The following is a 13,059-nucleotide window of genomic DNA, read 5'->3' on the forward strand; positions in this document are numbered from 1 at the left end:
CCTGTGTGAATGTGTGTGCCTATGTGAGGGAACACAAAGAACTAAGAAACGAAGAGCGCTAGCGAGAGATAGGCAAATCAAGTGGGTGTGAGAAAGCATTTCTGAGAAAAGCAGACGGCACTGGACTGTGGGAAAGAAAGAATTAGGATTCCAGATCAGTTTCCTCGCTTCTCTCTCCTCTATTAGTTCCTCGTCCTTGTTCACAAGCATTTGGCTAGACAGTACATGCCCGTTCTCATCAAGCTGCAACTGAAGCACTCAGACAATGCAAAGTGGTTCTACAAGCTGACAGCGAATACAGTGGAAGCAACACTGAGGCCAAATGGGAGGTTTATTGAATGGTTACATTTGGGCAGTTTTTTCAGGAGTTAATGCCCTATTTTATATCTCGTCGTGTGGCAATTTTGTGCAAAATTAGCAAAAAAAAATAGCTACTCTGCAGTATGTGCAAGATCTGCTATTTTCACTAATTCCAAGGATTTTATTCCAAAGAGCTTGTGACTAAATAATAGCTTTGTTGGATCGATTGGAACAAATGTTATTTTTTTCCGTTTCCTGAAATGTTCCTGAAACGGTTTAGGACATCAACACGACATCAACAAAATCATAGCTCAACTCAACTTTATTTGTATAGCCCTTAATCACTGTTACTGTCTCAAATGGCTTTACAGGCCCATATTTTATACAGGAACCAAATGACCCCCCTGTCCTTAGACCCTCAATCAGGCCCGGCAACCACAGTGATTTTATCACGCAGTGCGAGGTGTTGTGACCTTGTAGTTCGGCTATTTTCACAATATTTATCTGTGGAACCGAGTGAAACTAAATGTAATGCCTACAATTCCAAGTGCTTGTCAGGTTGGCGGGTCCCAAGTTTAAATATGATTATTTTGGGGGGGGTCCCCAGTTCAAATATGATTATTTTGGTTTTTGGGGGGGTCGTGGCCTGAAAGATTTGGGAACCCTGGCCATAGATCAAAACTGCAGATGTCACTTCAGACACTGTTCCTATTGAAACACTAGCCAGTTGAGCAGTCTTTATGACTCAGTCACTGAGGCTCCTGACATCCGTGCCCCAATAATAAACCCTCCTTAATAATTCATAGTCACTTCTTTTCCTCTTGATCCAAAATAGAGGTCAGCTCATTACTTTAATGCATGCCCCCAGTGCATGATGGGATATGAATTGCTTAGTTGCATCATGCCTTTATACTTTTCATTGGTTCAATATTTATTAAAAAACCACAGAAACACTTTCAATTTGAACATTTTCAAAGATTGCAGATCTACAAGCTCACAGCGTAGTAGTACTGACATTGTTTAGTTATTATGTAGTGCCGTCATTTTAGATCAGTGTTGCTCCAACATTAACATCACATGTCACTCAAAGCTGAGAAATTATAACATGCTGCATACATACAGTACAGATATTAAAAATGAGAATCGTACTGTAAAGCAATGGTTCTCAACCTGGGGTCCAGGGACCCCCAGGGGTCTTTGAGGGGGCTACAAGGGCGACCGGCCCTTTCCCACCGGATCGCTGTAACTTGGCGACGCCCTTAGTCACTTCCCAGACTCAGTTCTGCCTTGTTGAATTAACCCTAACCCTAACCGTATTCCTAACTTTAACCACAGTAAAACTATGCCTAACCGTATCTTGTCTTTAACCTCAGTAAAACTATGCCTAACCGTATCTTGTCTTTAACCTCAGTAAAACTATGCCTAACCGTATTCTTAACTTTAACCTCAGCAAAACTACAGTATGCCTAAACGTATTCTTAACTTTAACCTCAGCAAAACTACAGTATGCCTAAACGTATTCTTAACTTTAACCTCAGCAAAACTATGCCTAACCGTATCCTAACTTTAACCTCAGTAAAACTATGCCTAACCGTATTCTTAACTTTAACCTCAGTAAAACTATGCCTAAAGCTAACCTTAACTCTAACCTTAACCTCAGTAAAACTATGCCTAAAGCTAACCTTAACCTCAATAAAACTATGCCTAAACCTAACCTTAACGTTAACCCTAACCTTAACCTCAGTAAAACTATGCCTAAACCTAACCTTAACCCTAACCTTAACCTAAAAAAAAAGTAGCGCTTTGTCGGAGAAAAGAAAATTCTCCCCGTGTGATTCGATACAGGGAGGTTGGGACTGAAAGTGATCACTGCAGCACGTTACCAAGGCAGCTGGTGAAACAAGATTTCAGGAGTTATTTCAATGTGCCTTTCAGTAATACGCTGGGCGGTGGTATCCCTCTGGAAAGTGGCTCCGAGGCCGTCGCCAAGTTACAGCGATACGTTGGGAGAGGACCGTTCCCAGATTAATTATTGATATAGTTATGGGGGGGGGGGGGGGCACTCACTACTGAATCAGCCAGTGCTACACCGACTGTCCCATCCTCTCGGGCTAAACTCCACAACTTATTTGTGCTCGGCAATGCAGTGTTGAATCAAGTCTATGTTATTGCAATTCCAAGTGGGGTTGCAGTGAACATTTAATGATTGCTTAGCTTTTGTTTAGCTGTGTCCCTTTGTAAAAAAAAAAGAATTGATATCGATCTATAGTGTAACACCCCTTTAGTAGTGCTTCATCGTCATTTTATTGGTTGAAATTGGTGAGTACCTGTCGATGTAAGCACGCATTACATTTTAGTTTGACAGGGAGTAATTAAGATGGGAATTAAGATGGGAATTGATTATTTTTTTGTCCCCATTATGACCATGGATATGCTCTAAAAGTGTGAAAAGCTTATTTTTAATTTCAGCTCGTCTTTCACACTAAGGACTTTATAGTATAGATCGGGGTCCCAGATAATAACAGATCTTATCAAAATGTGTCTGTGGCACTGGCACAGCGCATGTCAAAATCGGGGCTCCTTAAAAAGGTTGAGAACCACTGTCAAGAGTGTGGATTTAATTGCCAATCATAAAAGCCTTCATTATTCTCTAACTCTCTGTCTCTTTTCTCCCCAGGTCCAGGGGATCCCAGTTCCAGTTATTCGGACGGTATGGCCTACATTAGATCTCAGTACGAGAGGAAAAACAAATCATCTAGTAAAGAAGTCTACTCCCACGAGACCTGTGCCACAGACACCGGAAACATCCAGTTTGTCTTTGACGCCGTCACCGATGTCATCATAGCCACGAACCTCAGAGGGTGTGGCTTGTACTGATGATGATGTCACAATATTGGCCAATGCGGGGGGGTGCAGATCATGGGGTATATATAGCCAGGTGTCAACGATGTCATCACGTGGTCTGTTAGTGATGATGAGGTTATCAGTATGCACACCTTACATGATGGACAATACCTCTGTTTGGCCAATGAGTGACTCTGTTTATTGTTTGTTTTTGTTAACCCATTCAATCCGGGAACGCATACTGTGTCATTTTAAGATTTCTTTAGGCTATTAAAAAATAGCAGATATACAAGCTCATAGTGCGGCACCGAGTGCCGCTTGTAGATCTGCTATTTTGTTGTGAAAATGTGTAAAAATGTGTGCAAAATCTACTTCTACAGTATATATTCACATTTTTAACTGTTTGCTTCTGGGGGGGGGGGGTCCCTGGAACAAAAATATTTTACAGATTTGAGTTGAAAATGTTAGCCTTACAACATATATATATACAAAGATTTGCACACATTTTCCACGATAAAAAAAAAAAAATGCAGATCTACAAGCTCATACGCGCTATGAGCTTGTAGATCTGCTGTTTTTGAATAGCCAAAGAAGTCTTAAAATGACACCGATGCTTTCCCGGTCTTAATGGATTAAGTGACTCACTCGTTCACTGGCACTTTGGTTGGATCCCCGTCTCTCACCTGATTTTGCAATCCATCCAATCATCCATCCTTCCATCCATCCATTTATCCAATCTAACGCGGTCGTTCTCAACCTTTTCTGGATCAGGGCCCGCACTTTAAAATCTCGAAAGTGTTGCCAGGCCCACCCATCCCAGCACTTAATACGGCATCCTATTTACCGGTATCACAATGAAAAGCTTTTTTTTTTTTAAAGGTTGAAATCTTTTTTTCACATAAATTATTTTATATTAGTGTTATATTATAAATAAAGTATTTGTGTTGTGCCAATTATTTGGGGGCCCGCTTGCAGTATCCTCGCGGCCCACCAGTGAGCCCCGGCCCACAGGTTGAGAATCGCTGATCTATTGGTCCCATTTTTGCCATTTCTATGCTGCCCCCCCCCCCCCCCCCCTCCTCATCCTCCTCTTTGTCACGCTGAGACACTTTTATTCTATTGTCCTGCTAGTGCCTTGTAGCTTATTTAGCCTTCAAAACCCTCTGAGTGGGATTTTTTTTTAAAGATTTGCCAAATTGGCAATGAGATGCCAAATTCTGTTTCCACACAGTACCGTACCAGGTGCATCCATGGCTAATCCATATTTATATCAGAGAAAATGTCAGAAAGTCTAGTTCCCCTAGAGGTAGCCAGCAACTCATTTAAACAGGCCTTGTATTTTTGGAAGGGCCATCTGTTGTTGCAGGTGGGAGGTAAACCTTGTATCTCCAATTTTGCCATTTTTTCAAATACAGGAAAAATGAACAGAAGGTTGGAGCACTATGTAGAACTAGAATCAACATAACTTATGTGGCCGTAACGGTGGTCTCCATAAATGTGTTATGCTAGGACACACTTTTGTTACCACTTTTGTCATTCAAATCTACCATAGCAATCTCAATAGCAACACTTACACAAATGCAAATTACTGCTGTAAAATTGTATAAAGTGTACTTTGTACTTAAAGTAATCTCCAAATCATTTTGGGTTGAGTTTGTTTTCCGATTTTGTCATTTGAAGTGGAAGTGGAAACCTGAGACATGAATCTATTAGCATTTGAAGATTATCACATCCAAACCAACAAGACCTACCATAATTGGGAATTAATGCTCTGTACCTGGCAAATGAATGTGTGATTGAATGTTTCTCTTCATCTGACGGACATGGCTGTACTGTTGTTGACCCCTGGCCCTAATGCAAAGAATGACATGAAGCAGATGATTCCGGGTCTGAGAAGATTGAGAAAGATGAAGAAGATCTGCCTCAGGCACTCTGAGGCAGGCTCACTGTGAGGTGTGTCTGGTTGAACATTATGATAGAACAGGACATATTAAAAGTGTCCATCCTGTACAGTAAAATCGTTTAATTGAACTCGGAGTGTAAAATGAACCTGTAAGGTCATCTCAGAGTTAAACTAGAAAAAGTGCTCTTCGGAGAACAGGTCTCCGACAGGACAGGTAGGTTATTTTTCTAAATTTGCCAATCAGGATGGAATATGAAAAATCGGACAGATCCGTCTTGATCACGTGACTATTGAGATGATGTGTACCGATTTGCGTGATGTTTGGACAAAGGACTTGGACTGTAGGAGTAATATAAAATATAATGTATAATATAATAAGCCAATGTGAAAAGGAGGGCATTTGTTCTTCAGTGTAGTGGGAATGTGCGTGCAAAGTTTCACCGCAATGGGACGCTGCGTTAATGATTTGAGGCATTTTCCGTTTTGATCACATGACTATAGAGATCATGCGTACCGATTTAGGTGATATTTGAATGAAATCTGAAGGAGTAATATAAAAAAAAGTTGTTTTACATACGTCGACCTCCTGGTGGCTCAAGGACCCCCCCCCCCCCCAATTAATATGTATTTGGCCGCCAACCCCCATCTGATTTTCTGCCAGGGACCCCCAAACACGATTTGTGGTGTTAAAATTAAAATAGCAGATCTACAAGCTCACAATGCGTCACAATGTGACGCGTTGAGCTTATTGGCTATTTACAAGCTTATGTATATAGGTTTAAAGTGGTTTTGGATGCTGTATCAACACATTTTTGAACCACTGCTCCAGTGTGGCCATGGAGAAGGGAGAAGCAGAGACATGAGTTCAGCTTTGTGGTTACAGTTTATATACACTATACTGTTCCTATGTTATATACTGTCTCACGCAATGATGTTTTTATGGCATGTAAAAGGAGAGATGTCTAAAAATGGGTCTGTCTGTCTGTCGTGTCTGTTTGGGGCTAATCTCGCAAATCGCTTGACTGATCAGTGCCAATTCTCTTCTGCACGCTGCCAGTGGGCCAAGGAATTCGCAGATGTTTTCTATTTTTTGAAATATTATTTTGTATAATGGAAGTTAATAGGGTTTGGACCTGGCTGTAACCATTCTGCATTATGAGTGCTCTCTACTTTTGGTACTTTAAGTACATTTGATACCAATACTTTTGCACTTTAACTCAAGTAAATCTTTAATACCAGACTTTTACTTTTACTTTACTTGAGTGTTTCTACATTGCACAATTGATACTTTTACTCAAGTAAAAACATTTAGTACTTTTTTCCACCACTGGTAATAGATGACTTGCGTCACATACTGGCCACATGAAGTCTGAGATCTACATGCGAGCCACACCGTTATTAGACTTGTTTTATTGTTATTGCTGCAGTTTGACTCACTGGTTCAGACATAAATAAGGTAAATACACTCATGGGGGAAATGTTTACGATACCTAGCCAAATGCTTGCACTTCTAGGATTTTATAGCTTTGTACCAATTATTTTCAGTATCACAGAAAATGTATCTGAATGTTTAAGCACATGCACCTTGTGTCCTTGCTCTGAGTATTACATATCATTTATACATATAATAATCGGCCAACATTCAGCAAAGACATTTGGTGGAGAGGGGAAAAAAGGGACCAGTACAGACCCTTGAGCGACCCCGCTCAACGAAGTATATAGTGTTCAAATCATAGACTGTATAAAAAGAATGGGCAACGTGACGCCATTGGTTTCTACAGACAGTAAATGAAGCCGATTGTTCAGCAATTTCAAATCCGCCATCTTTCAATATCGTGTCATATCGCGTCCTATCCTGCAGAATGCCACCAGACTGGTTGAGTAGCTTCTCAATCAAGAGTGGGGAATGAATGCTATTGGTTGTGTAGCTTGTCAATCAAATCATCCCGCCCCTCCTAGAGCATAACCTACTTTATCACCATTTAAAATAAATGGGACCATAGTTTACCAAAATGCATATCATGATAATTGAAAGGAGACTTTAAACTAGTGACTGGAAGCATATAGTATTAATGACAATTTCTATTAAGGTAATAAAATCTAGTCTAAAGTTAGTCAAAAACCCATCCGCTTGCGTTAAGACAAATTCTTTCTGACACCAGCAGGGGTAAAACAGCAAAACTACAGGCCATTCATATGAACTGTCTCTTCCGTATTAGCCTCAATGTAAAACTTTCAAGTTGGGCCCTTGGTTCAAATGGTAATATTTTCTTCAACACAGCTGTTTCTGTAAGTCTAGTAAATATTATTTACTTTCTGTACAAAATGTGCCACAGTATAGTAGTTAATCTAAAGCTTCAATTTCATTTTAATCTAAAGCTATTATACTGCTATTATAGCTATTGGTAAATGACATTTTGTATTTGAAACAAAATGTAGCTGCTCGGAAATCTTAATAGAAGTCTCAAGTAGTCAAATGATACTTAGGATGTGATCATTACTATAATTGTTATAAGAAGCAATTATAATAATGATACAGGATTCTCAAGAGAACAGATTGCAACATATCAGAGGGGATATTACTGTAATTACTGTATTATGAATGCATTTTGTCATTAGTTGTAATACTTCACTCCATTGCTCAGTACTGTATATAAATTGACAGCACATACTATAGCCAGTTAACCTATTAAAACCTGAGAAACCTGAGTGGTTCTCAAACTTTTTCATGTCCAAGGACCCCAAAAATTAAGTATGTATTTGGCCGCCGGCCGCCATCTCAAAATATTTTGATCCAGAAGTAAATATTTGAATTAAAAATGTTCACTTCAAAAAATATATCATTCAAAGATTTGCAAACATTTTCACGATTTTTCAAGATTAACAGATCTACAAGCTCATAGTGCGGCACGAAGTGGCGCTATGAGCGTGTATATCTGTTATTTTTAATAGCCAAAGTATAAAATAATGCTTTTTAGCTCAAATCTAAAATGATACTTTCACGGTTTTAATGGGTTAAGAGTGCTGCCATGTCTTGTTTTGAGGAAATCTATAGAATTTCCTTGACAAATCTGTAGCAATTGTGTAACATTGGATCTCACACATGCCTGAGAGATAGTGGCCTTTCCACTTTAGAACGTTTTTTTTATGCCTCTGCTGGTGGACAGCCGGCGGTCGGAGTCTTCAGATCTTATGTCCATATGCCCGTCCATCTGTATTTCCCTTCCAACCTCGTAAATATGATATCACAGGAACGCCTTGAGTGAATTTCTTGACATTTGGCATAAGTGTCCACTTTGGCTTAATTAAAACCGGGAAAGCTTCTGTCATTTTTAGATTTTTGCGTTGGCTATTCAAAAATAGCTGATATTCAAGAGGCTGAACTGATTAGATGTAGGTGCTCGAAGGTCACGGTCACTGTGACCTCACAAAACATGTTCCTTTTAACCCATTAAGACCTGAGGCCAATTCTATAAATGTCTTCCGAAACAGTTTTCTGAAAACGTATGTTTCTATATCAGTGGTTCTCAAATGTTTTCATGTCAAGGACCCCCAAAATGATATGTATTTGGCCGTGGACCCCCATCTCAAAATATTTTTGTTCCAGGGACCCCCAGAAGCAAAGATTTGAGTTAAAAATGTTAGCTTTAAAAAATATACTGTATACAGTATATTCAAAGATTTGCACAAATCTTCAAAATGTTTCAAAAATAGCAGAGTGCGGCACGAAGGTACGCTTGAAATGCATACTTTATTCCATGTGAAAAATCTATAAAAAATGGAATAATAAGAAAATATAATGACACAGATGCTGTCCCGGTTTAAATGGGTGAAAGTCCTCACTACATATGCTAGTCTATTAGTCTGGACAGAAACGTGTGTCAACTGCAACTGGTTGGAGTTGTATGGAGTCATACAAGCACAATGCTGTATTTCTAGTTGAGTCTTGGAAGGAGTTTAATTGCTTCATTCCATGAAAAAACAGTATCCATCACATCTGTTAAGAGTGTGTCCTCTATTTTATTAATGATAAGAAAAGTAGTGTGATGGTAAACAAATAAATTAAAACATTTCCCTCCATATCTCTCCTTAAATTTAAGGTCTCCTCTGTTAATTTACTAAAGTACTGTAGTTACAGTATATCTACCCATTCATCTCCCTTGAAATCACCACTGGTTCAGTCTTAAGAAATGGTTTACAGGTTCTGGTGTTGAAGACATGCATTTTGCACTTTTAGCAAAGAATTGCAAGGGGTAGAGCTAGTGTTCTGATGGCAGTAAACATTTCCACGGTATAGGAAATATGATATAGATGATGATACAGCATAAGATGATATAGGAAACATTGATTTTCCAGTACATGGGCCTTTATGCGCTCGTCCATTGTCCCTGACTGTGAAGTGAAACATTGGCCGTTGTTCACCTTAACATGCCAGAGCTGTGCTTTGGAACACTGTGTGGTGGTGAGTACAAATGTGTTAGGGTTAGATCAGATTAGATATTGTTCCTTTGTTCCACGTGTGACTTTTTTAATAGTACTTTTCACAGTACTTAGACTGGTGTTTGACAGAAACACATTTCAAATTGTATAGAAATCGTGGCATGCTTCAGCGCATTGCACCACGCATTGAATTGTGGAATAACTGAAAAGGCAGATTTGAACTGCATGGCCAAGCACAATGTCAGCACTCTCACAGCTCACAGACAGGTGTGAGAGTGCTCATTTAACGCTTAGATAGCAGAAGCACGTAAACAACATTGTGGACGTATTTGTGAATATGCTTTAACCTGCACTGCCTTCCACATTCAAGGCTGTGGTTTTGGGGGGTTTAAACAGGAAGGGGTGTGACCCTCCCTGCTCTCGAAGCTGGTATCTATTTGCTAATAGGTGGATGTGTTTTTATTAGATTTTCCCTCCACTCCTATGCCAACTGTTCTTTTCTTTTCTTAATTAGAGAGCTGCACTGCCTCAGGCAGTTTATCAGCATGCATTAGGAAAGAAGAGAGAGAGAGCGCATGTGTGTGTGAGTGCATGCATACTCATACACTGCACTGTGTGTGCACCAGTGGTGGAAAGTAACTAAGTACATTTACTCAAGTACTGTACTTAAGTAAAATTGTGAGGTATTTTTTACTTTACTGGAGTACTTACAATTTTCAATAATTTTACTTACATCTCAAAGGCAAAGATTGTACTTTTAATAATAATTATTACTACAAAACCAATTCAGAGATTAGAAAACAACGTTGTGAGCTTGTAAATCTGCTATTTTCAAAGGATTTGTATACATATTATACATTTGAAAACGTGTTAAATGGGACCTTCTGAATAATGAGTACTTTTACTTTTGGTACTTTAAGTATATTTTGATGCCAATACTTTTGTACTTTTACTCAATTACATTTTTAATACCGAACTTGTACTTGTGACAGACTATTTCTACAATAGGGTATTGATACTTTTACTTAAGTAGAAAATGTGAGTACTTCTTCCATCCCTGTGTGTGTGCACTGCAGTGAGAGAGCACAATTCACCGGGGTGCTGTGGTGGAGCTGGTGTCTAAGGATTAATTACCCAGGATGCACCTGTCTACCCTTTCCACACACACATTCCAGACTCCCACACCCACACCAGACACTCGTATGCCAGGCACAAACACCCCCACGGGACAGGAGAGCAAAATGTCACAATATCCTTCCTGTGCCTACACAAATAATGCCAACCCATCCAAAGAAAGGGCCTCTGCGCGGTCCTTTATTCTTTCTTTCGCCAGACAATAGGCCGGCCTGCCTGCCACCACTTCTTCCGCGGTCGGTTACATAATAACCGGTCTTTTATCATCTTCTAACAGGTCATTTAATTATATTTTAAGTAATTTATCTCGCCGCCTTAGAATAGATGAATGGCTTCTTCTTTTAGAAGAAGTTTCACCTCATTTGTGATGTGACTTGTTCACAGGAATACGTATGGGGAAAATAAATGAACCTAGAGAGCCGTCTGTCCTAAAATGAGTTTGAATACAAAGTATAACATACATGTTTGCTACGCATTCTTTATTTTGTATCCGTATGAACAGCATACCTGCTTGCCTTGACATCCTATATATTATTCAAATTGGCTACTGGGGGGAGGGCCTGCCGGTGGACCACGGCCACGCCACTCTGACTCAGACACCATAAACAAACCCGATGCGCCCATATATAGGCATTTCACTATGACTCAGACATAACCATAAACAAACCCGATATGCCCATACTGTATACTATATAGGCATATATGGAGATCCGGTTGTCCAGAGCCACAGATCCGGCAGCTATGCCCATATACCGTATGTTGTGCATATATGGGACCAACAGACTTCAAACTCGCCGCGTGCAAGGACTCGATGGAGTGCGGTGCCCACCGCCGAGTCATTCAGATATACGGTTGTCCATACGACCAATATGGGCATAATATCCAGTTGTCCAGAACCACCGATCCAACCAACCATGCCCATTTATGGGCATGCCAATATATATATATATTTTTTTTGCATGCCAATATACAGGGTATGGGCATATACTAATGACATCAGGGCTCTCCATACAGTATATGGGCATAAAGGGACACGGGTATACAGATACAGAGATCTCCTTATATGAGCACAAAAGGGACACAGATGGGTACAACGGGTACTCTGACACTATGACTCATTGGTCGGATATGCGGTGCGACATACTGTAGCAAACTCTAAATGTGAGGGCTGCATAGCGCCCTGAAACTCTAGTGTTAATAAATGGTAAGTACTTTGTTTTAGAAAGAGAAGCAAACTATTGATGAGGAAGAGGCTCTGCATACTGTACATTTACAAGTCAAAGTTATTCTAGAACTTGCATGGAAGCCAGAAAGAATGAGGATTTATGGATCAGGGGAATTATCTGAAGTTGATGAATCTAGCAGAATTAGCAGTATTTTTTGCAAGGTTCTGGTAAATAAAGGGGAATTATAAGGATTTAGTGGTCCCGGGATGTTTCAGGGTTGACAGTTGTGATGAATGTTTACTAACACAGACCAAATTATCCATGTGAATGAAATTCTATTTTTGTGGTTGATTGCTTGCTTCACCTCCCGATTCTGGCTAATTTGCAGACAGTTTCGCACTACAACCGAGTCATGCACAATTGCACATAGTCATAGGCACTCCGTTTTTTGTACAGTAATTAAAGAAGAAAATGTCTGCAAAACTGAAAGAATGAAAGAAATCCAACAGTATTACACAGCAAATCCTGTGTGTTTTTTTAGACGCTAGCGCTAGCGCGTCTCTACAGACAGTCTGAGTAGACTTTCGACACCTAAGCACTCAGGGGTCGACACCTAAGTCTCATTGGCTGTCCTGGCTGTCCTTCACACTTCCCCCCCTTTAAGCCAATGGGGAGTAAGTTTCCTTTAAAGCACCCGCCTCTCCTCCTTTGCAGGAGCGCGAGATTAGCAGCAGAGTCAGAGAGAGGGAGAGAGCCCCCCCCCCCCCCCCCCCCCCACACACACACACACACACACACACACACACACTAGAGATGCCGCGATCCGATTTATCAATGACAAAATGTGGATCGGATCGGATCGGATTCCAGCAAAAATGACCGATAAAACGCTGCGATTAAAGCACTCCATTCCAGTAATCCGCTCCAGCACTTTAATCCTTCCTACTCGGAGCACGTTGGCTACAACCAGTGTTGCCATGTCGGCTTATTATAAGCGAATTTGGGCTTCTTTTTCTGTAAAGTTGCTTGTAAAAATCGGTAGTTAAGCGTTGCGTTTTTTGGGACTCATTTCATCGTGTATTTGCTTATTTAGGCTTGCTTACTTTTTTTTTTAATTATTGTTTAAACCAGGGGTTCTCAAATATTTTTTAGGTTTCGAGAGCCTGTAAGGCTTCGAACCCTATTACATTCCTTGGCTTTCATTATTATTATTATTCTTCCGCCGTTTTTGCCAGTTCTGGCCTAACCGCCTGGTCACTTCTTATGAAATTC

At 40.1% G+C, this 13,059-nt stretch overlaps 1 protein-coding gene across 2 annotated transcripts in view; it reads left to right on the top strand.

The window, feature by feature from the left end:
- The window catches only part of gnao1a (guanine nucleotide binding protein (G protein), alpha activating activity polypeptide O, a), a 158,597-nt gene that overhangs the window by 131,774 nt on the left and 13,764 nt on the right, over positions 1-13,059 (top strand). Inside the window, exon 8 of one of the 2 annotated variants that reach the window (XM_084060757.1) lies at positions 2,978-4,785. The exons of the other annotated variant lie outside the window; for it this stretch is intronic. Within the exon in view, the coding sequence (XP_083916883.1) occupies positions 2,978-3,177 (200 nt within the window). The 3' untranslated portion in view covers positions 3,178-4,785. Of the gene's footprint in view, positions 1-2,977; positions 4,786-13,059 lie in introns of those variants that run through there. 2 annotated transcript variants of the gene reach the window in all.

Source organism: Gymnoscopelus microlampas (assembly GCF_963454915.1).
Source record: "Gymnoscopelus microlampas genome assembly, chromosome: 6".
In the NCBI taxonomy this organism is placed as follows: Eukaryota; Metazoa; Chordata; class Actinopteri; order Myctophiformes; family Myctophidae; genus Gymnoscopelus; species Gymnoscopelus microlampas.